Source organism: Gopherus evgoodei, chromosome 6 (genome assembly GCF_007399415.2).
Source record: "Gopherus evgoodei ecotype Sinaloan lineage chromosome 6, rGopEvg1_v1.p, whole genome shotgun sequence".
Taxonomy (NCBI): Eukaryota; Metazoa; Chordata; order Testudines; family Testudinidae; genus Gopherus; species Gopherus evgoodei.
Window position 1 is genome coordinate 51,618,639 of NC_044327.1, and position 22,369 is coordinate 51,641,007.

A 22,369-nucleotide genomic window follows, 5' to 3' on the forward strand; every position below is an offset into this window, starting at 1 on the left:
TTGCCAGCTGCAGTTAGTTCAGTTGTCTGGCTCCTCCTCTATGTTGAAAATGAAACTTCTGTTCATCCCGCTGCCCAAGCAAGTTAGCATTACTTCATGTGTGTGCCAAGAATTGCCAATGCATAGTTAATTATGAAATTTGTAAATTCAGTTGGCTTTTATTTTACCATTATCTGTACCTGCTGACATTTTTGCTTGCACTTTCATTTAAACGTTCAAAGACTCACATGGAGGTTACAAAAGAATAGGTACAATATAAGTGACAATATAATAGCACTCCAATTCTCACATTTGTTCTGTAGTAAAAGCCTCTGGCAACTTCATATTTCACAACAATCAAGGAAAAATCTTATTCAGCTTATACTTACCTTTTAATTTCTCCATAAGCCATAGCCACAGAATAACATACCGCCACCTTTTTCTGGGTAGCACTGAAACTGTTGATACCCTTCTACTACAGCATGGTAAATGGAAGCATCTGTTCATTGATTTCACTTAAGGAGAAAGTACATTAACTATTAAATATTTAACATTTTAATTTTTAAGAATGATAAACAATTCAAGTTAAGTGTTAGACACACAAAGCGCCAAGTGAAACACAGTGAAAATAGCTTACATTTTTCACAAGTGACCTTAACAGAAGGAAGACCTCTAAGCAAATCATATTTATTCTGGGCCTTCAAAAGTTGCAGCTAGTTTTTCATGTGTTTGTTTTGCCCAAGCATATACTTGGATTTGGGTATCTAAATACCTGACTAATAATAATAGGTGGAATGGTTTTCAATACTTTTTAGCGGATTTGGACATCTAAATCCCATTAACTTCTCATGGGACTTTGGCATCTAAATCCATTAGGCAGCTTTGAAAATCTCAGCCAGTATTATTAATTGTTTGCACTTCTATAGTCCTTTCCATCCAAAGTTTTCAGTGCCCTTTACAAGCATTAACTTATTTAGTCTCACAACCCTGTGAGGTCAAAACTAATTAAATGGTTTGTCCCAGGAGACACATGAAGCCAGAATCTATAGAACCCAGGAGTCTGACTCTCAGTTCTGTGATTTGGCTAAAAAACAAAACAAAAAACCTTTCTTCCTCTCTGCAAGCATGCATCAATGTAGCAGGTGTGCACAAATCTATATGATTTTGCATATGCAAATACTTAGATGTGACACATTGTGGGCACAATTTTAAAAGCTGTTTTAGAAATTTTGGCCCTTGAGATCAACAGAACCTCCCAGTGAATTACAACTTTGTTTTCCTTCGATTACAGGCAAGACTCTAGAGTCTTTATAACCAGCATGATGAGCACTTATTCAGACAAGCCATAGACTTCAATTGGACTATTCAAGTGAGTAAAAGTTTGCCAGTAGGAGCCACAAATCATCTGGGCCAAAGATAAATTCTATACACCTGAAGAATATATATTATCAAATACAGCACGACATTTACACAAACTTTTACCCTGATCTCTTGGCCAGGAACTTTATCTCCCTGCCATTCCACCCCATAGTGTGATTTTAAATGCGCAATAACTGTGTTACATATTTAATTTCAATTTTCTGAGCTCTTGGGTTTGCGCCTCAGATAAAGCTACTCCTTGGTCCCTTTACCTGTGATCATGTCCTCAGGAATCTCTTCCCTCTCCTTACTCATTACTGATCTTGGAAAAAGTCAGGGGGAAGGAATTACAAGGTCAGATTTTTCAAAAGAGCTCATCTCCCTAAATGGAAGCTGAGGTCTTCAGAAATCTGGCGCCAATTGTAAGAGCTGAAATCTTTTGAAAATCTGCCCCACAGAGAAGAGGAGTATGCAATGACAGATATCATGGTACTGCCATGGGAGCAACTGTTGATGTAATGTTAGAAAGGGAGTGACTACGCTACTGTCCATGCACATATTCATGTGACAAGCCTTCAGTAGGGCCACCAGGAAACAGATGTTTCCAGAATCCTGGCAGACTCTGACTGGGCTCATATTCTCAAACTGGACTTCATAGTGCTTACTAAACATTACCTGACGTCAGAAGTTATATCAGGCCAAACGTGGAGCCTCTCTTTCGAGTCTATAGGATTTGAAAGGACACCTCACAGCAAAATGGCACCAACCAAAGCAAGAACAATCCATGCTTACAGCCAGCCAGGAAGGTTGCATTATAACAGGGGTCAGCAACCTTTGGCACACGACTCACCAGGGTAAGCCCCCTGGCAGGCCAGGCTGGTTTGTTTACCTGCCACGTCCACAGGTTCAGCCAATTGCAACTCCCACTGGCCATGGTTCGCCACTCCAAGCCAATAGGGGCTGTGGGAAGCCATGGCCAGCACATCTCTCAGCCCACGCCGCTTCCCACAGCCCCCATTGGCTTGGAGCAGCAAACTGCAGCCAGTGGGAGCTGCGATCTGCCGAACCTGCTGACATGGCAGGTAAACAAACCAGCCCAGCCTGCCAGGATGCTTACCCTGGCGAGCCATGTGCCAGAGGCTCCCAACCCCTGCATTATAACTAGAGGTCCATACATGGATGTGAACTGCTTAGACATCTGAAGCTCAGGGTAGCTTCTCCAGCCAAGAGGAGTGGTCCAGCCATGCTTACACAGCGTGACTCTCTGTCCCCTTCCAGTGGCTAGTCATAGAGCAACTTATGGAACCTAGGCTCTTTAGCTCAGGCAATAAAGGCACCACAAGTACCAGCTTCAATCCCTGCTGCAGATGATCCACTACCCAAGGGTTTTAAAATTTTTAAATGATTCTCATTGGTGAAGGAGCTGCAGAGAAATCAGCTAATAAGCAAGCAATGATAATGCCTCACTTGGCAGGCCCAGTAGCACAGCAGGTATACAACATTTATAGAAGAATCAAGGACAATGATACAGAGTATTTGGCACTGATTACGGATGAACTATAGAATTACTATAATCCTAGAATAAAATGTGACTTATTAGAGACTTCTGTTTTCTATTTGTAAGTGAGGTCAGCAGGAACCAGTTGACGCATATGTGACATTTTACCATGAAGGTTAAAGCTCAAATGTGAGTTTGGGGAAATATGTGACTTCTTAATCAAACATAAGCTTGTATGGTGTGAAATACGAAATTATAAAGTGAGGCAGAGACTGCTTGTGGTGATTGCTTTAACCATAACCCAAGCCATAGGCATTTCTAATGTCCGTGATTATTTCTAATGTTAGTGAAATACAGATTCAGGTTCTATCATCTAATTCAAAGCTCTTCCAAAGCTCCAACTGACTTCAGTGGACTTTGGATCAGACTCTATGAATGAATCCAAAGAGTGAGTCTATGTGACATCCTTTTAAAAAAAAAATCAGAATCCCCAAACAACATAAGGTTTTCTGCCTGCAACTTTTCTTATGTTTTAGATGTGGTCAAAAGAATATGAGCCAAGGAAGTGTCCAGCATGTGATCAGCTATGCTACAACTTCAACAGAAAAATGTCATTTTCCAAATGTATGTTTCACAGTTAAAGCTAAAAATAACCATGAACTCAGAGAACACTGGGAGCAGTGACATTTTGCATGTAAAAATGACTGCAGATTATACTGCTTTCCGATTGGCAAATAAGGTTGAGTTTTAGGGGCAGAGCGAGTCTTTAAACTAGTTACTGGAGAAGAAAGCAATGCTAAACCAAGGAAAGTGTATACCAAAAAATAAGTGCTTCATATTCAGATATAAAATACTAAAGCAAGTAACTATTACAAATTGTTTTATAAGCCAGTGTCACTTAACTTTCCAAGAGGTAAGTACAAATGTGCCACCTGTGTCAGAACTAACATTCTGTCTGGCATGAAGTCACTTAAAAAGGCCATTATTGTGAATACTGGGGAAACATATACAGAGAGACCATGGAGATAGCTTACAAGAAATATTCTCAAATGTCTTCTAAGGCCTAGAATGTTTGACAGGAAATTATAATGTTCTGTCATTTCTCTCTCTCTCTATCCCTCTCATCATCATAGTATCTGAGCACTCAGTTAAAGGACTCATAGGATATGCCTACCCTGCAGCTGGGACTGGGAGCAAGCCTCCCAGTTCAGGTAGACAGACTCATGCTACTTCAGCTTAAACCAGCATGCTAAAAATAGCAGTGCAGAAGTTGTGGCTCTGGCGAAAACTCCAACTAGCCACCTGAGCCCAGACCCAGGGGGTCAGATGGGCTTGAGAGCTCAAGTCGCAACATCCATACTGCTACTTTGAGTGGGATTCCAACTGCAGTGCAGTCATATCCATGGGGACAAACTCAAAGCTGGTGCATGCAGGTGCAACTCTCTTAAGTCAGTGAAATTACACCCGTGTACAAGAGCTCTGAATCTAGTCCATGGAGTCTACAAGAATGACATCCAAGCATGAGAGGTATTAGTTTAATAACAGATGTATCATGTCTTCTTTGATTGTGATAGAACCACTAGAAACTGGGAGGTGTTTTCCAGAATCACCCTTCACAACCCATCTCCCTGAATTCAAAAAGGCAACAGTCTTCTCCACTAATCCCATTTTATATTTTTCTTTTCAAACAGAATGGTTTATTGCCATGAATCTGTGACACCTGATTTGGCTATGGTGTTTGGAAGCTATACTGTCCAAATGCTAGAAGATACCAGCATCTTGCCGCATTGGAGGGCTGATTCAAAGTGAATGGGAACAGGCCCTAAAACTAGAATGTATACAAACAAACATTTGCTGTATTTCTCCCTAAAGAATTTCTTTATAAATAAAATTATCCATGGAGAATGTTTTAAAAGCAGTATAATCTTTTAGTGATTAATTTAAAAAAATGCTGTGCTTAGAAATTCTGATGTCTACCCCGAATATGTTTACTATTTATTATGGATTGTCCGGAACGAATAATAGGCTTGTATTTGTTTCTGTTGCCATTCTACTGATTTCTTTCCATTTATATTTTCTGTACTATGGATTTTTAATTTTAAAAAATATTAACCCTTCTTTTGTGTGGTTTCAGAAAGAAAAATTAAAAATATATACACAGAAAATTCCTTAAGGTTTTTTAGCATTTCAAGCATTGAGGTCCGAATTCAGCAGTCCATCCCTATTAAGTATTTGTTTAACGGTAAGCACGTGCTAAGTTTCATTGACTTCAGTGGGACTTGAGCACGTACCTAAACAAGTGCTTTGCTGAACAGGAATGTATTTAAGCAGATGCTTAAATGCAATGCTGAGCTGGGGCCTGAAAGGGCAGAAGAACAGGCAGAAAACACTCTTTAAGTTCCTTTGGAGCGACCCGAATTTAAGATGTCCACCTTTAAATGCAAAATATAAGAATGAGCCCAAAAAGTCTAAACATTTGGTTACATATTTGCTCTTCTCCAATCATAAGCTTGACTGTTTGGAGATAATACAAGAGTTAACTATGTGAATTTATTTGCAAAAAGTCTTACCTTGTAATCTGTGTTCTTGTATTGAAGTCAAGAGATCTCATTGAGCGCAAGACCTCTATACACCCCAAGTACTGCAAGAAGAAAGAAAAGATATAAAGTATGTATTATACGCATTGCTGAGCTCTAGGAGAAGAAACAATCAAGAAAAGTTATTGTGCAATCTTTGTTTTACATCTGATTTATCATTTGTAAGCTAGCTTTTCAGAACTAGGGTCTCTGGGTCACAGGGCTGTTCTATTTTAGTTACAATTTAGGTATATGTCAACATATCTTTTTATGCCTAATCTCATCTTAATACACAGTACATAATGTACTGCTTAGTAGTTCATTCACATTCATATTCTTTACTAGGCTTGAAGATATTCAAAGACATACAAATAATATCAATATAAAAAGGAGTTAAATTGAAAAATATGCCAAGATATTGTCATGTCTATCATCAATTTGTTATGAACAAATCCATATATTACGGGCCAGATTATCAACAAGTCAGGCATACAATTGCATGTAACTACACCCCAAATCAGATATTTGAAAAGTAAATGGTCAGTGAGAAAAGCAATTGAGTATTTGCACGTGCAAACATCTGATCTGCACATGCAATTGCAATAAGTGGATGTGCACATTATCTGCCCTTCCCCAAACTCCTAAGTATTGTATGGTCACAGATATGGGGTTCTTTATAAAGCAGATGATGTGAAAAGTTTAATCAACTGCTTGTAAATTCAGTCCAGAAAACCCCTGAAAAGACATATGGACAGCCATCTATCTATTGTTCTAAATATAATCCTGCAAAATTAGAAATATCTTACTCAAGCAGATTCTAACACATGGCTGTCTGAATACAATCTACCTTGCTGTCATGTTAAAAAAAAATCTAACTGAAAAAATAAAATGAGTGGAATTTGAAATTGTTCTAAGAAATGGTCATGACAAGCAGATCACTTTCAGACAAATGCAAAAAGTATTATCGACCTGATTGAAAGCAAAGCATGTAATTGTACATGAAAACTCTCCAAATTATTATAAGCCCACATCAGGTATTTCCATGTGCAAGTGACCAGTTAGACATAAATGCTTAGAGGTTGGACCTAATGGAGAATCAATCTCACCAGTGGAAGACTGAGCATGACAGAACTCAGTTCTACCACAACTCCACCTTGCCCCACACCAATATGCCTCTTTGTTCTGCTTACGCTAGGAGTGCAAAGGGAGCAGGGGTGAGAGAAGGCTATAAATTCCCCCTATGCAGGGGGAAATCATCCACTGCAAAGCTCTGGCCAGTTTAAAGCTACTTTGCATAAGCAGTAAAGTGGCCTTAGCAGACTGGAGAATCCACTTCTATAATTAGTTATTTGCATGAACAAATACCTCCTCAGCACATGGACATTAGGTGCACGATTATCCACAGGACTTTTTGAAAATCAAGCTATACAAAAAACACAGTTAAAGAGAGAGATCTATAGATAACAGGCCTGATCCTTCGCTCTAGTACATTGTTTTTATACCAGTGTAACTCCAGTGAAGTCAACTGAGGTATGCTGCTGTTAAACTGGTGTAACAAAGCAGAGAATTAGACCAGCATTCTTTGGAATAATCGATAGATGGGTGTCCCAAAGTCTAATCAAGAAATTTTTTGTAGTGAAGTTATGAATTTCTGATTAAAGGATTATTATGTTGTAGGGCTGTCAATTAATCGCAGTTAACTCATGCGGTTACTCAAAAACATTAATCACAATTTAAAAAATGAATCATAATTAATCGCACTGTTAAACTTTAGAATATTTAATGAATTTAAATTGGTATTTGTTGATGTTTGTCTACATTTTCAAATATCTTGATTTCTAATACAACACAGAATACAAAGTGTACAGTGCTCACTCTATATTATTATTTTTATTACAAAATATTTGCACTGTAAAATGATAAACAAAAGAAATAGTATTTTCCAATTCACCTCATACAAGTACTGTAGCGCAATCTCTTTATCATGGAAGTGTAACTTACAAATGCAGATTTTTTTTGTTATATAACTGCACTCAAAAAGAAAACAATATAAAACTTTTGAGCTTAGAAGTCCATTCAGTTCTACTTCTTGTTCAGCCAATCACTAAGACATATAAGTTTGTTTACATTTACGGAAGATACTTCTGCTTGTTTCTTATTTACAATGTCACCTGAAAGTGAAAACAGGTGTTTGCATGGCACTTTTGTAATAGGTGTTGCAAGGTATTTATGTGCCAGATATGCTAAACATTTGTATGCCCCTTCATGCTGTGGCCACCATTCCAGAGGACATGCTTCCATGCTGATGATGCTTGTTAAAAAAATAATGTGTTAATTAAATTTGTGACTGAACTCCTTGAGGGAGAATTATATGTCTCCTGCTTTGTTTAACCATATTCTGCCATTTATTTCATGTTATAGCAGTCTCGGATGATGACTCAGCACATGTTCACTTTAAGAACACTTTCATAGCAGATTTGACAAAATGTAAAGAAGATACCATTGTGAGATTTCTAAAAATAGCTACAGCACTTGACCCAAGATTTAAGAATATGAAATGCCTTCCAAAATCTGAAAGGGATGAGCTGTGTAGCATGCTTTCAGAAGTGTTAAAAGAGGAACACTCAAATGCAAAAACTACAGAACCTGAACAGCAAAAAAGAAAAGCAACCTTCTGCTGGTGGCATCTGACTCAGATGATGAAAATGAACATGTGTCAGTCTGCTCTGCTTTGGATCGTTATCGAGCAGAACCCATCATCCGCATGGATGCATGTCCTCTGGAATGGTGGTTGAAGCATGAAAGGACATATGAATCTTTAGTGCATCTTGCTTGTAAATATTTTGTGATGCCAGCTACAAAAGTGCCATGTGAACGCCTGTTCTCACTTTCAGGTGACACTGTAAAAAAGAAATGGGCTGCATTATCTCCTGCAAATTATAACCAAACTTTTTTGTCTGAGTGATTGGCGGAACAAGAAGTAGGACTGAGTGGACTTGTAGGTTCTAAAGTTTTACATTGTTTTACTTTTGAGTGCAAGGGTTTTTTTGTACATAACTCTACATTTTTAAGTTCAACATTTGTGATAAAGAGATTGCAGTACAGTACTTGTATTAGGCGAATTAAAGAATACGATTTCTTTTGTTTTTTACAGTGCAAATAAAAATAAAGATAAAGTGAGCATTGTACACTTTGTATTGTGTGTTGTAATTGAAATCAATATATTTAAACACATAGAAAACATCCAAAAATATTTAAATAAATGATATTCTATTATTGTTTAACCACGCAATTGATCACATGATTAATCGTGATTAATTTTTTTTAATCGCTTGACAGCTCTATTATGTTGCTTTTTACATTATCTGGAATCTTGACGAAGTGTCTAATAAAGGAGCGTACAAGGTTTAGAGAGTTTCTTGTTTGTTTTCATATAGCCAGCATATATTGTCTTTTAATTTATCTCTATAAAAGGTTATTGGAGTCATTATATCTTGGAGTAATATTGAAGATTGAGGAAAATGAAAGATTGAGTGACTACTGTAAGTTAGTTGATTTTTTGTTATTGTAGTATAAGAAACTACAGTTTGAGGGATAGATTTGTTTCAATATCTATTTTTTGTACCATTACACTTCCCTTGTATCTCACCTTCTGGTTTTTGAAGTTTGTAAAATCTTGATGCAAAAGGCGTTGGCAAATATGAAGCCAAACTTTAAAGGTCAGATCCTCAGTTGTTTTAAACAAGCACAGCTCTATAGAAGTTAGTGGAGTTACACTGATTTACACAAACTGAGGATCTGGCCTAACCACCTAAAATTAAAAATGCAAAATATATTTGAGAGACCAACTGCATGTTTCTGCAGGTGCCATTACCTGTTTGTATCTACATATTTTGCATGTGCAACCCAGGCACCTACAACATTTTCAGGCTTTAGAGCATAAAGTTAATATGCTAAATTTATATTTAGGTACCTCTGTAGGTGGCCTAATTTTTCTAGGGGCCAAATACCTAAAGGCCACCTGAAATATCCCTTTTTTACATCAGTGTTATTTTTTAAATAACTAGAAAATGTTTAGTCAGTCAATGAATAGTTATTGCTAGACGGGATAGAATTTTCTCTGTGTTTACGGGGAACAAATAGTTTCATGGAATGAGTGTTCAGTGTAATCAAGTGTTTGGAGTGAAGAGAAAAGTCTAAGAGTGTAAGCACTATCAGCCAGTTTTTGCTCAAAGGGAATGTTAAAAATTATTGATCAGTGTCTCATACTAGCCTTATTCATCACACTACATTTCTGGAAGAAATCCTCCACTTCAAGAAATATGCACGTTACTGTTGAGTCAGAATCTGGCATTAAAGAAATACCAACATTGCTAATAAAAATGTACAAAGATGTAGCCCCACGTAGAGTGGATTGCAACAGTCTAGTCTGGCCGTGACAAATGCATGGCTGACAGGTGCAACATCTGCACCTGAAAGAAATACCAGAGCCTCCTGGCCATACATAGATGGAAAAAGCTTACCTGCCCATAGCTGCTACTGGATTTTCGAATAGCAGTTGGGAGTCCAGCCAGACTACTATCTTACACATCTCTCTCACAGATGTTGAGCAAACCCCTTCAATCAGTCCAAAACAGGGTTAGAACTCCCAACCTCTGCAGCTGAGCAACTAGGACATGAATACCTACCTCACCAGTGCTATACAGGTCTTCCTAATGAGCTAAAATGGACTAGTAACATTTGCTTAACAAGATGATTGTCATCAATGGAGTCCCATAGCTCATGACATTACAGATTGTACCAACAGTACATAGCACCATGTACAAACTATGTCAGAGATAGCACGGTTGTGTTAGCAAATAAGACGTGTACCAGCCATGTAAGTAACCCTTCAGATCCTAACACATGTAAAGGCTGATATAGTTGTTGTGTAAACTACTGATGATAGCTCCGTGTTGAAGTAGCCTCAATGTTCTTGGGTTCTGGGTTGAAATACATCTACTATTTGAAAGAAGAATGGTCTAAAATATATTGGAACATACTCCGTAATAAGCCCACTAGAAGCACAAATTCTTGATGCTCAGGCTTAAAGTATATTTCTGTTTTGGAAAGTAACTATGTAAAAATGGCACATACGGACTCACCACATCTGTTCCTTGTGTGTAGTCAAAGTGATATCACTTGACTTTCATTATTAAATTGAGCTTGTGCTGCATTTTACTCTTAATAGTACTACACAATATGACTAAGAGTAAATGAACAGGATTTGGTTCCTGTTTGTGCATGAATAAGATAGTTCACTAAATTCTAGCTGCAGGGACCATCATTAATAGCTAAAAGGCAATGGAGCTGTGAAAATGTCATTAAGGGGCAGGGTTGATCAGCTGTAACTGAGAGCCTAATTTGGGCAGTATACATTTTACAACTGTTGATACATGATTATAAAAGAACCCAGACTGATTTTCAGGTCCCAGGTTGAGTTTCCAGGGTTGGCAGTTACAAACATCTTGTATAATGAGCATATTTGTACTTAACATCACTGAGAAACAATAAGCTTACTGCCCTGCAATGCCATTTTTACAGTCTCCTTTCATAGTACAACTGCACTTACAGTGCATCCTGCCTAGACCACCACCAAGGAAGCATAGTCAACAGGTTGCTACCCTTTTAGTACTCAAGCCACAAAGCCATTTTGGTAATTAATGTTTTTAAATTGTTGTTTTAACTGAACCTTTATTACGTTGAGCAGCTCACTAATTTGTACTGATAGCAATTGGAAAATACATTGCAAGTGACTGAATCTAGTCAATTAGTAAGAATCTATCATAAAAAAGTAGAGATAATGCATCACAAAATACATTTGGACATTTACTTCACAAGCAGATCATAGCTTAATTTCAAATACCTATGATATTTTATAGCATATCTTTCTAGTAAACTCTGAATTTGAAAAATTAATGATGTCTTAGTCACATAACCCTTCTATAGCAATTGCTATTAAACTTCTGTGGAGAATTAGGGGGAAATCACTGATTTCCATATTTTGAGACACTTCTCAGGTTATACAATCCATGCCAATGCATATGGGAGTCCTAGGCCTGTTGACTGACAGCTTGTTGGGAACCTCAGAAGACTGGGCCTTCAAAGATATTGCAACAAGCCACTAGGCGGTGTTTGTCTAAAGCAGTGGTGCCCAAACTTTAAGAACCTGTGAACGCCTTTCACTAAACTGTCAAGTCTCGGTACGTTTACACTATGGGATTATTCTGATTTTATATAAACCAGTTTTGTAAAACAGATTGTGTAAAGTCGAGTGCACGAGGCCGCACTAAGCACATTAATTCGGCGGTGTGCGTCCATGGTCTGAGGCTAGCGTCGATTTCCGGAGCGTTGCACTATGGGTAGCTATTCTGTAGCTATCCTATAGTTCCTGCAGTCTCCCCCACCCCTTGGAATTCTGGGTTGAGATCCCAGTGCCTGATGGGGCAAAAATCATTGTCGCGGGTGGTTCTGGGTAAATGTCATCACTCATTCCTTCCTCCGGGATAACAATGGCAGACAATCATTTCGCGCCCTTTTTCCCTGGATTGCCCTGGAAGACGCCATAGCACAGCAACCATGGAACCCGTTCAGCTTTTTTTTTTTTTACTGTCACCGTATGTGTACTGGATGCCGCTAACAGAGGCATTACTGCAGCACTACACAGCTGCATTCGTTTGCTTTTGCATGATAGCAGAGACGGTTATCAGTCGTTCTGTACCATCTGCTGCCATTGTAAATTGGCAGTAAGATGATGGTTATCTGTCGTTCTGTACTGTCTGCTGCTATCATGGGTGCCCCTGGCTGAGGTCGGCCAGGGACACAGAGGCAAAACTGGGAATGACTCCCTGAGTCAATCCCTCCTTTATGGTTTCTAAAAATAGAGTCAGTCCTGCCTATAATATGGGGCAAGTGTACTAGAGAAGCAGTGTATCAGAGAGCACAGATGCTCCGTGTCAGATCCTGCAGAAATGATGAGCTACATGCCATTCACAGGGGGCTCCCCTGCAACAACCCCACCCATTGCTTCCCTCCTCCCCCAACCTTCCTGGGCTACCGTGGCAGTGTCCTCCCATTTGTGTGATGAAATAATAAAGAATGCAGGAATAAGAAACAGTGACTTGTTAGTGAGATAAAATGAGGGGGAGGCAGCCTCCCGGTGCTATGACAGTCCAGGCAGAACATTAAGCGGTGCGGAGGAGAGGAGCCCAGCATCCCGCTCCTATGATAGTCCAGGCAGTACAGAATCTTTTCTTTACACAGGAAAGGGAGAGGGCTGATGGAGCTCAACCCCCAGTTGCTATGATGAGGACAGTTACCAGCCGATCTGTACCATCAACTGGGAATGACCAGGAATCATTCCTATTTTTACCCAGGCGCCCCCGGGCAGCCTCACTTGAGGCCAGCCAGGAGCACTCTCGGGCTGATGGTGATGACGGATAGCAGCCATATTGTACCGTCTGCCACCAGGGAGGGGAGAGGAGCAGATACTGCTCTTCACTGCTGCAGCATCGCATCTACCACCAGCATTCAGTAGACATAGGGTGACATTGAAAAAAGTCAAGAAATGATTTCTTTCCCTTTTCTTGCACGTGGTGGGGAGAGGGAGTAAATTGACGAGCTATACCCTGAACCATGCTGGACAATGTGTTTGAACCTACAGGCATTGGGAGCTCAGCCAAGAATGCAAATAGTTTTTGGAGACTGCTGTGGACTGTGGGATAGCTGGAATCCTCAGTACCCCCTCCCTCCCTCCATGAGCATCCATTTGATTCTTTGGCTTTCCGTTATGCTTGTCACACAGCACTGTGTAGCCTGGAGATTTTTTTCAAACGCTTTGGCATTTCGTCTTCTGTAACGGAGCTCTGATAGAACGGATTTGTCTCCCCATACAGTGATCAGATCCAGTATCTCCTGTACGGTCCATGCTGGAGCTCTTTTTGGATTTGGGACTGCATCGCCACCCGTGCTGATCAGAGTTCCACGCTGGGCAAACAGGAAATGTAATTCAAAAGTTCGCGGGGCTTTTCCTGTTTACCTAGCCACTGCATCCAAGTTGAGATTGCTGTCCAGAGCGGTCACAGTGGTGCACTGTGGGATACCGCCCGGAGGCCAATACCGTCTATTTGCTGCCACACTAACCCTAATCCGATATGGTAATACCGATTTTAGCGCTACTCCTCTCGTTGGGGAGGAGTACAGAAACCGGTTTAAAGAGCCCTTTATATCGATATAAAGGGCCTCATTGTGTGGATAAGTGTGGCGTTAAATCGATTTAACGCTGCTAAAGTCGGTTTAAATTCGTAGTGTAGACCAGGCCTCACAAACCCTCTCCTAAAAATGAATATTGCCAGGGATTTTCTCCTTTACTGGAGTATAAATTATAAAAACAGTGATCTTGGAAATATAAAATTTGTTTTTATGACATGCTTATTACACACTATTTATTAATTATTACTATTGTTACAGTATTTTTATTACGTTATGAAAATGGCAACACTCTTACAAGCTATGAAAGTGAGATCTTGGATCACTTTGATTAAGCCTGTTATAAGACAAGGCTCCTGTGTTTCATCATGGAGTATCATGAAACCAGCATGAAAGTATTTAAGAAGCCAACTCAAAGAGTTCCTCCTACACAAGCATTCAGGTCTTGAGCAGTCCAGGCAAACAACACAGGTTACAACAAAGCTTAAACTTGTTCTTCATAATAATTTTAAAAACAACACTAGCTGCCTATTTAATTTTAAAAACAGCAAAAAAATATCCACCTCCCTTTCCATTTTTTATAAAGAGTCTTGAAGTTTAAATCTCCTCAGTAGGGTGACCAGACAGCAAGTATAAAAAATCAGGACAGGGGGTGGAAGGTAATAGGTGCCTATGTAAGAAAAAGCCCCCAAATATCGAGACTGTCCCTATAAAATCGGGACATCTGGTCACCCTACTCCTCAGTGTGATATGTTTGCTTTGATCTGCTTAGCTCTTGGAAGTCCAGGGGCTCCGAGCTGCTGGCCCCATGGTGCCCAGAGTTCCTAGGGACAGCTCTGTCTGCCATTAGGGATTTTTTTCCCTCGAGAACCCCCTCTAACATTTTGTGAACCCCAGTTTGGGAACCACTGGTCTAAAGAAACACAGTGCCAATATATCCTTTAACAGTTTTCATGGCAATAATATTGGAAATGGATTTCTAGAATTTGAAATAATTAGCAAAAAGGTGACCTGATTTGTTATTCCTTGCAGGGTATTTTGCTCTACTTATAAAAATAGATACCTCTTTCACTCCAGATTGAAAGAGCTTTGGGAGTACACCATTGTCTCCAGGATGAGTGTGCAATTGCTTTAAGTTCTTACGTGACCACGTCTGCCATCCTTACTTGAGTAATAACTTATTCTGGCATTAGTCCCATTTAAGTCAATGGGATGACACATGAATTAAAGCATCACTCACTGTGACATGGGAGGGGAGGGGGCAGAAAATCGGGCCAAAGTGATTATCCCAAACTATTTCATTTATTTGAGATACATTTTTCTTGGCAGATGATCCCTCACAAATATGCCTTAAAGCAGTGGTTCCTCAATTTTTCCATACTGTGACTCTGTTACGTTTCAGACCTCCCTCTCCTACCCCTCCATAGTTTTGGGATCCTACATCTATCCGGCCAGTGTAAAAAGAGAGATTGGTCTTGACCTCTAGAATGAGAACTCGTGTTTTACAGGCACTCCAGATAAAGCAGAATAGGAGAATCTCTGATCTGTTTTGTGGGAAATAATCTTTAACGGGTAAATTGTGAAGTTCTTACTTAGGCAACCTCCTATGGAAGTCAGGGTTTGTCCTCTCACTCCTCAGAGCTAAAATGTGCCTTAAAAGGCATGTCTGTGAGTTGGATGAGATATGGAGGAGCTATGCTGCAGCTGGAACCCCAGGAAGGATTCTGGCTAACTCATTCAGACTCCCTCCTGAGATTCTTAGGGAACATATGATGCAATAACACTGTGTCACACTTTAAATGGATAGTGTTCACTCCACTGCATCTGGCTACACCTCCTCTGGTGAAGAAGTAGGTAGCATTGCCTCAAATTCACCCTGTCCCTTGCCATTAGACTCCGTCGTGGCTAGTACCACCAGCAGCATGGAACAGTGACTCTACATCACACTCTGATTGGCCCATGCACAAGGCATAAGGGGGAGAAACTCCCTGCACTCTTCTTTACCTCCCATGTCTGTGAACCCACACACAACCTGGTGCTACATTTGGAACAGAAAAAAATATCCTATTAGGAGGCATTTGTATCTGGGATGTTTTAAAGTGGGCCTGGTCCCACATTGTGAATGGACCTATTGAGACTGATTGAGTCATTTAGCATACAGCAGGTAATGATACTAGAAAGTACTGCAGGTAACAGTGGAGGTCTGAGAATAGGAAGTAAATGCAGGTGAGTAATAGCTAGAGTGTTTTAGCTCAGCACTTAGAATTTAGTTTTTCTGGTGCTTTAAGATGTAAATATTTGGCTTTAAGTGTCCTATTTAGGTTCTAAGTGAGATGGCTATTGCAGTCTCCCCTATTTTGAGTCCAATTATATACATATAACATTGTACATTTACAGTAACAAAAAGTATTTATGCAGTTAGATTCCTTGACTTCTAATGGCCCCTCTTCACAAAGATGCACTGTGCCTCGTGTAAAGAAACACATAAAATTGGAGAGAGTTGATTAGTTACAACTTTTTTTAACTTGACTTTTTTGTCTTCACATCAAGACTTCAGCATATTTTCTAAGGGTTCAGCCATGCATTATATTCACACTGTGCTCTGGAGGGTGATGCAGAGGGGCATCTAGCCCAGGGGAGCTCCAGGCAGAATTCCCCCTGCAACTACAGAGGTTACAGGGAGAGGGAGCCGGCTGCTACATTCCTTCAGGCAATGCAGCATACTCATGCTGCTTTGCTGTGCCCCACTTCCTCCTTGCTTGTTTGGTGCACAGGGTGCCACCGAGTCCACTGAGGGAAGCATAGGGACTGCACTGTGACATGCTCTTGCACAGGCTGGGGGAGATTTCTTGTGCATTCCCATTCCCTCCCTGTGCACCTCATTGAGTCATACACTCACTAATATTGTGTTCATTAATAAAATGTTCACTCTGGGTGAGATAAAACATTTATCCTGGTCTTGTTTAATAGTAAAACAAGTGCCAACAACATATATATTTACAGTATAAAAATAATAGCATGTAACACACTATAGTTGAAAAGGCAAAAAAGTACTAGTTAGTGTTTCCAAATATTTGCAGTTTTTGGTAAATCTTATAGCAATATGTAATTATACACAAAAGTTTACAAGTCAATTTCTCATTTTCTTTTTCTCATTAAGAACTATACAGAATGCATGTTCTAGCCCAGACAGAAAACTCTTTAAGTTAAGATTAATTGAATAGAAATGGAACAGAAAATCTGAAAACAAGTCTTTAGAGTTTAACAAATTACTTGACCGCTTCAGTTATGAATTTGTCACAAATTGCTCCAAACAAATAAAGCAATATTGCAGTACAGAACATCTACACTAGTTTAAACCACTATCAAATATTATTGTCAATAGTTTTTCATGCCTCTTAAATGGAGAAAATGATCACAAAAATGCAGTCAGCTAACAGATGACGTAGCTCTGGAAAAGGGGAACTAGTTTACTCACTTTTTACTACTAACTAAAAGTTGTACATAATACAATTACTAGCTTGTGCTAACTACAGATAGAACAAATGTAAATGTAGTCTATATGGCACATGTTTTATTAATCCTTAATTGGTGAATAACAGTCTATTGTTTGACTGTCACGTTCTATTTGAACGCCAGGATAGTTTTGCAGATTTGTAATAGCAAATGGATTTAGGGGACATAGATGCATTTTCTATAGAGGAGTTCAGTGCCTCCCAGAAATCACTTTTAAAAAAATCAAATGCTGCAAACATTCCATAGCATATGCATGCTTTTTTTTTTTTTGATGGTACCTCATTACTTTCATTTGAGCTTTCCGTGAAGTCTACAGTTCTGCACTTTCTCCATTTTGTTCTCTGAACTGTCTGCTTGGTTTTCTGATAATGAGTCATTGCTAACATTATATTATTAAAATTGTTATGGAAAAGAGGTATGCTTCATAAGCTCTAGATTTAATTAGCACAGTAGAATTAGACAGCATTTTCATGATGGACTTCAGGGGGAAAAAAGAGAGATTCCAAATTTTCTTTGAATCAGTCCAAGATATTTTTTAAACTCACTTTATGAAAACAGTGGATCTAGACAACAGCACTAGGAACTTTAGTATTTGTTTAATACCCAGTGTGCAAATTCTTTAAAAAAAAAACAAGGCCAGTTTTAAAATTTTCACTGCATGACTATGAGTCACTGCATATTATTTGAGGCTGTGCTTTAAATAGCTTAAAAGCTTTTACAATTAATTTCCTGTGAACTCTTTTGAACGGAACCTTGTCTTCATATGCATTCGTTCAGGTACTACTGGGCTCTGATCCTGACTTGGATCTCTGGGCTCTACTAGAATATAAATATTCAATAAGAATAATATCAGTAATAATAGATACTGAGTGACTATACAAATGTTTTTGTCTAGATAAATCTACCTTATGGCTAATCTACCGAATCAGCTTCTGAACAAAGAATGACACCCATTTTGTCCTAACATACAAACTAAACTAGTGTTTAGTTGTTTAAATGATAAAAAGATTCAGCCTCCTATACCATGCAAAAAGTTATCATAAATAAACTATAAGTTCCTTCAATTAATATATGGACTACACACACACACACACACACACACACACACACACACGTACGTATGATGCATGGATCTTAAAGAAGCTTATTAAGAATAATTTTGTGAGTAAAAGAACTATTTGTTGTCCTTCTAAAATAGACATATACATATACATAAGTATCTTACTATTTGAGAGAAAGCTATCTCTTGGTATTAACAAGTGAGATATCCACTTATTAAGAAGATATCAAGATTTACTAAAACCCTAAAGAGGATCAAAGTAAGCAAATAAACTGTCATGGGAAGAGAGGGCAGGTCCTCTCATGGATCAGTACCTGGTTAAAAGATAGGAAACAAAGGGTAGGTATAAATGGTCAGTTTTCAGAAAGGAGAGAAGTAAATAGCAGTATCTCCCAGGGGTCTGTACTGGGACTAAGTCCTATTCAACATATTCATAAATGATCTGGAAAAAGGGGTAAATAAGGAGGTGGCAAAATTTGCAGACGATACAAAACTACTCAAGATAGTTAAGTCCAAAGCAGACTGTGAAGAGTTACAAAGGGATCTCACAAAACTGGGTGACTGAGCAACAAAATGACAGATTAAATTCAATGCTAATAAATGCAAAGTAATGCACATTGGAAAACATAATCCCAACTATACACATAAAATGATGGGGGTCCAAATTAGCTTTTATCACTCAAGAAAGAAATCTTGGAATCGTTGTAGACAGTTCTCTGAAAACATTCACTCAATGTGCAGCGGCAGTCAAAAAAACTAACAGAGTGTTGGGAATCATTAGGAAAGGGATAGATAAAACAGAAAATATCATATTGCCTCTATATAAATCTATGGTATGCCCACATCTTGAATAATGTGTGCAGATCTCATCGTCCCATCTCAAAAAAGCTATATTGGACTTGGAAAAGGTACAGAAAAGGGCAACAAAAATGATTAGGGATATGGAACAATTTCAACATGAGGATAAATTAATAAGACTGGGACTTTTCAGTTTAGAAAAGAGATGACTAAGCGGTCTATAAAATCACAACTGGTGTGGAGAAAGTAAATAAGGAAGTGTTATTTACTTCCTCTCAGAACACAAGAACTAGGGATCACCAAATGAAATTAACAGGCAGCAGGAAAAACAAACAAAAGGAAGTATTTCTTCACACAATGCACAGTCAACCTGTGGAACTCATTGCCAGGGGATGTTGTGAAGGCCGAGACTGTAACAGGGTTCAAAAAAGAACTAGATAAGTTCATGGAGGATAGGTCCATCAGTCGCTATTAGCCAGGATGGGCAAGGATGCAAAACCATGCTCAAAATTTCTCTGTTTTTCCATGGAATTTAGCTAATCTGTACAGTCCCTCCGCTGTAGGTGGTAATTCATGTAAAATTGTGTGCACTGGAGAAAGTGAGTACCTCTTGCAAGGTGCAAGTGACTAACTCTCCCTGAAAATACAGCACACCTCACAGAACTGGGCACTGGATTATAAAGGGGTAGGTACAGCACATAGTTCAATGCCAACAGGAGATGCCAGTGGCAGTTTTGTATGCTCAATGAATAACAATTTTCATGTCTGGTAATATGGTTCATGAATAATCAGGCATAAAGGATTTTATGCAGTAGAACCTTTTCATCTACTAGGGGAAGAGGTCCCAGAAGAACTCTTGTGCAGTGATGTAGAATATTTTCACCATACATTTGAATACATTTTCCCCCATGTTGTCGGGCTGTTTACCCATTTCTTCCACACCTGGCTGTGGTCTTAAGTGCTGAAATTTAAATCCTGTCCTTCATTTCTTGTATCAGCAGATGCAGACAGCGGAGAACAGACTGGTTAGGGAAGTCACTACATAGCACACAAGCAGAGGCATCAGGGAACAAAAGGGTTATCCAGTAAACCTCAAGAACTGCAGAGACCCTTTACCAACTGGCATATCTCTGCAACTCTAACTACAACCTCAGGTCTTTATAAGAAGTTAGTGACTTTAGATTTGTCCCCAGTGAAAAGGTCTAACACCATCTCAAAACCAACACATATAATGATAATTCAGTACCACTTAAAAGAGAGAGGCCATGGAGTCAGTTTAATGGACGGAGAGTACATTTTTGTCTCATCCCTAAAGAGCAATTCCTCTAAGTCAACACTAAGGTTTCATTTCATATTAGAGATGAAGTACTGCTGAGAAGCAAATTTCAGCTCCCAGTTCTGAAAAATTTCTGATCTTTATTAGTGTGGATAAATATATGTTCAAAATAAATTTGGCATGAACACTTCAGAACCCGATTCTAATCTTTTTGTATTTTCTATGCTTGTGTATATGAATTAAAATCACTACCACTATAGCTCAAACACTCACATGCAGTACAAAAAATCAGTGGGTCACAATTTCACTAGCTGCCTCTATAACTGCACTCACAGTTTTACATGTGCAAACATTTGTTTGTGAATTTTTTCACCCATTTTTGCATGCAAAAAGTTAGTGTAGATTTTGACATGCATATATTGGATAGTTATAGATCTACCTATTTTATTTTGCATCATGCATCCAAGTTTTTCTACACAAATATCACCTGTGGAAAAACTGCACATGCAAAAAACGCTAGTGTACCAAATTTCTGATGCAATTTTCAAGTCACTCATTATCGATGAGTGTGAATGTAAAAATATGCACTATGTAATACTGTAGCAGCAATGTATTGTTTATTCTTCATTAATGCATACTTAAATAAGAACTACTCTGCCACAGTTGTCAGAATATTTTGTTGCCCACCAACCATCTCTGATAAGATACATTTTCTTAAAAGCACTGTGCAGATTAGTTCTAGCAGCTTGTGTCACACATCAGAAATCCTTTAATATGAACATGCAAAAACTTCTGCAACCAAAACATTTTGCTACAATAGAAGATTCTAATGACATATGTTAAACCACAAATAGTGTACAGTATATCTAGATTTATTTAGTAATAGTATTGCCGCAGTACAAGGCAGCCCTATTCATGGACCTGGACCCCATTGTGGTAGGCGATGTACAAAGATAAAACAAAAAGATGGAATTTGCTCTCATCTAAATTTGTTATTCTGAACATCATCAGACAATACAGTGGCAAAATGCCTGAGTCCTATCTGTGCTAAAACCTCTCCCACTTTTATTTTCAATATAGCTTCAAAGGTCATCATGAATTTTGGATCCTGAAAGTGCCAGCATAGATGCAGCTCAAATGTAGACAGTAAATCTAACCTGTATTCATACCTTCAAATGGTTTGCAAAATTCTTGTCAGTTTTCTTCATTTGGCAAAACCAAAAATTGTTAGCATGCACATCTTTTTAATGTGTTAATCATGTAGGGCACTCAAAGTTTAGTTCCAGATCACAACTTGGCTGTATACCTTGTGCCAAATTCACTGCTAGTGCAAGATGGAGTCAGTGTAGATAAAAATCAATGGTTTGGGGTTTTTTAATTTAAAAAACAGTTTTTTAACTAAAAAAATGGATTTTTTGATAAAATGATTTTTGAGGAAAAAACCTATCTAAAGATAGTTTTAATTAAGATATATTATAGCTCAAAGATATCTCATCATGAAATAGGGATTATAAATTCTAATTCTATAGTATGAGACAATATATTCATGTAACGTTTAAGAAAAGTTTTGTAAATGAGTTCCAATAGTTCATGGATTAGGGACTCAATCTTATGGGATTCCAGGGGCTTCTGGATGGATTATTTAGGTTAATCTTTCTACCTACCCAATGGGACTCAGTGCTCAGTCTAGAATATACCATCAGAGATGCTTAGTTTTACAGTTCTCCAGAGATAACATGCTTGTTAATAGCAAAAATGTTTTAAAATAAATAAATAAATACTATAGAGAGGTGAGAAATAACAGACCTCAACCCTATTGTCCATCTGTAAATTTGTGTACACAGAGTCAATCCCTTCCCTCTCTCTAAAAGTGCAAAGTTTCAAAAAGCTCAATGAAGAGAAGATTGTTGGAGGCGGAACAGATTTGGACAAGGAGAAGAAGTCTGGAGATAAATGTGAGAAGGGAGGGACAAGCAGTAGAAACAAAAGTGAAACTGCTTGAGCAGCATATTCCAGAAGTCTTGAGGTCTTTCGGAGTGTAGCATTCATTGATTTGTGAT

The 22,369-nt window shown here is 38.6% G+C and overlaps 1 protein-coding gene across 3 annotated transcripts in view; it reads right to left on the reverse strand.

The window, feature by feature from the left end:
- The window catches only part of SHC3 (SHC adaptor protein 3), a 76,096-nt gene that overhangs the window by 42,232 nt on the left and 11,495 nt on the right, over positions 1 to 22,369 (reverse strand). For all 3 annotated transcript variants that reach the window (XM_030567206.1, XM_030567207.1, XM_030567208.1), the window contains exon 2: positions 5,407 to 5,477. In XM_030567206.1, the coding sequence (XP_030423066.1) occupies positions 5,407 to 5,477 (71 nt within the window). The remainder of the gene's footprint in view (positions 1 to 5,406; positions 5,478 to 22,369) is intronic.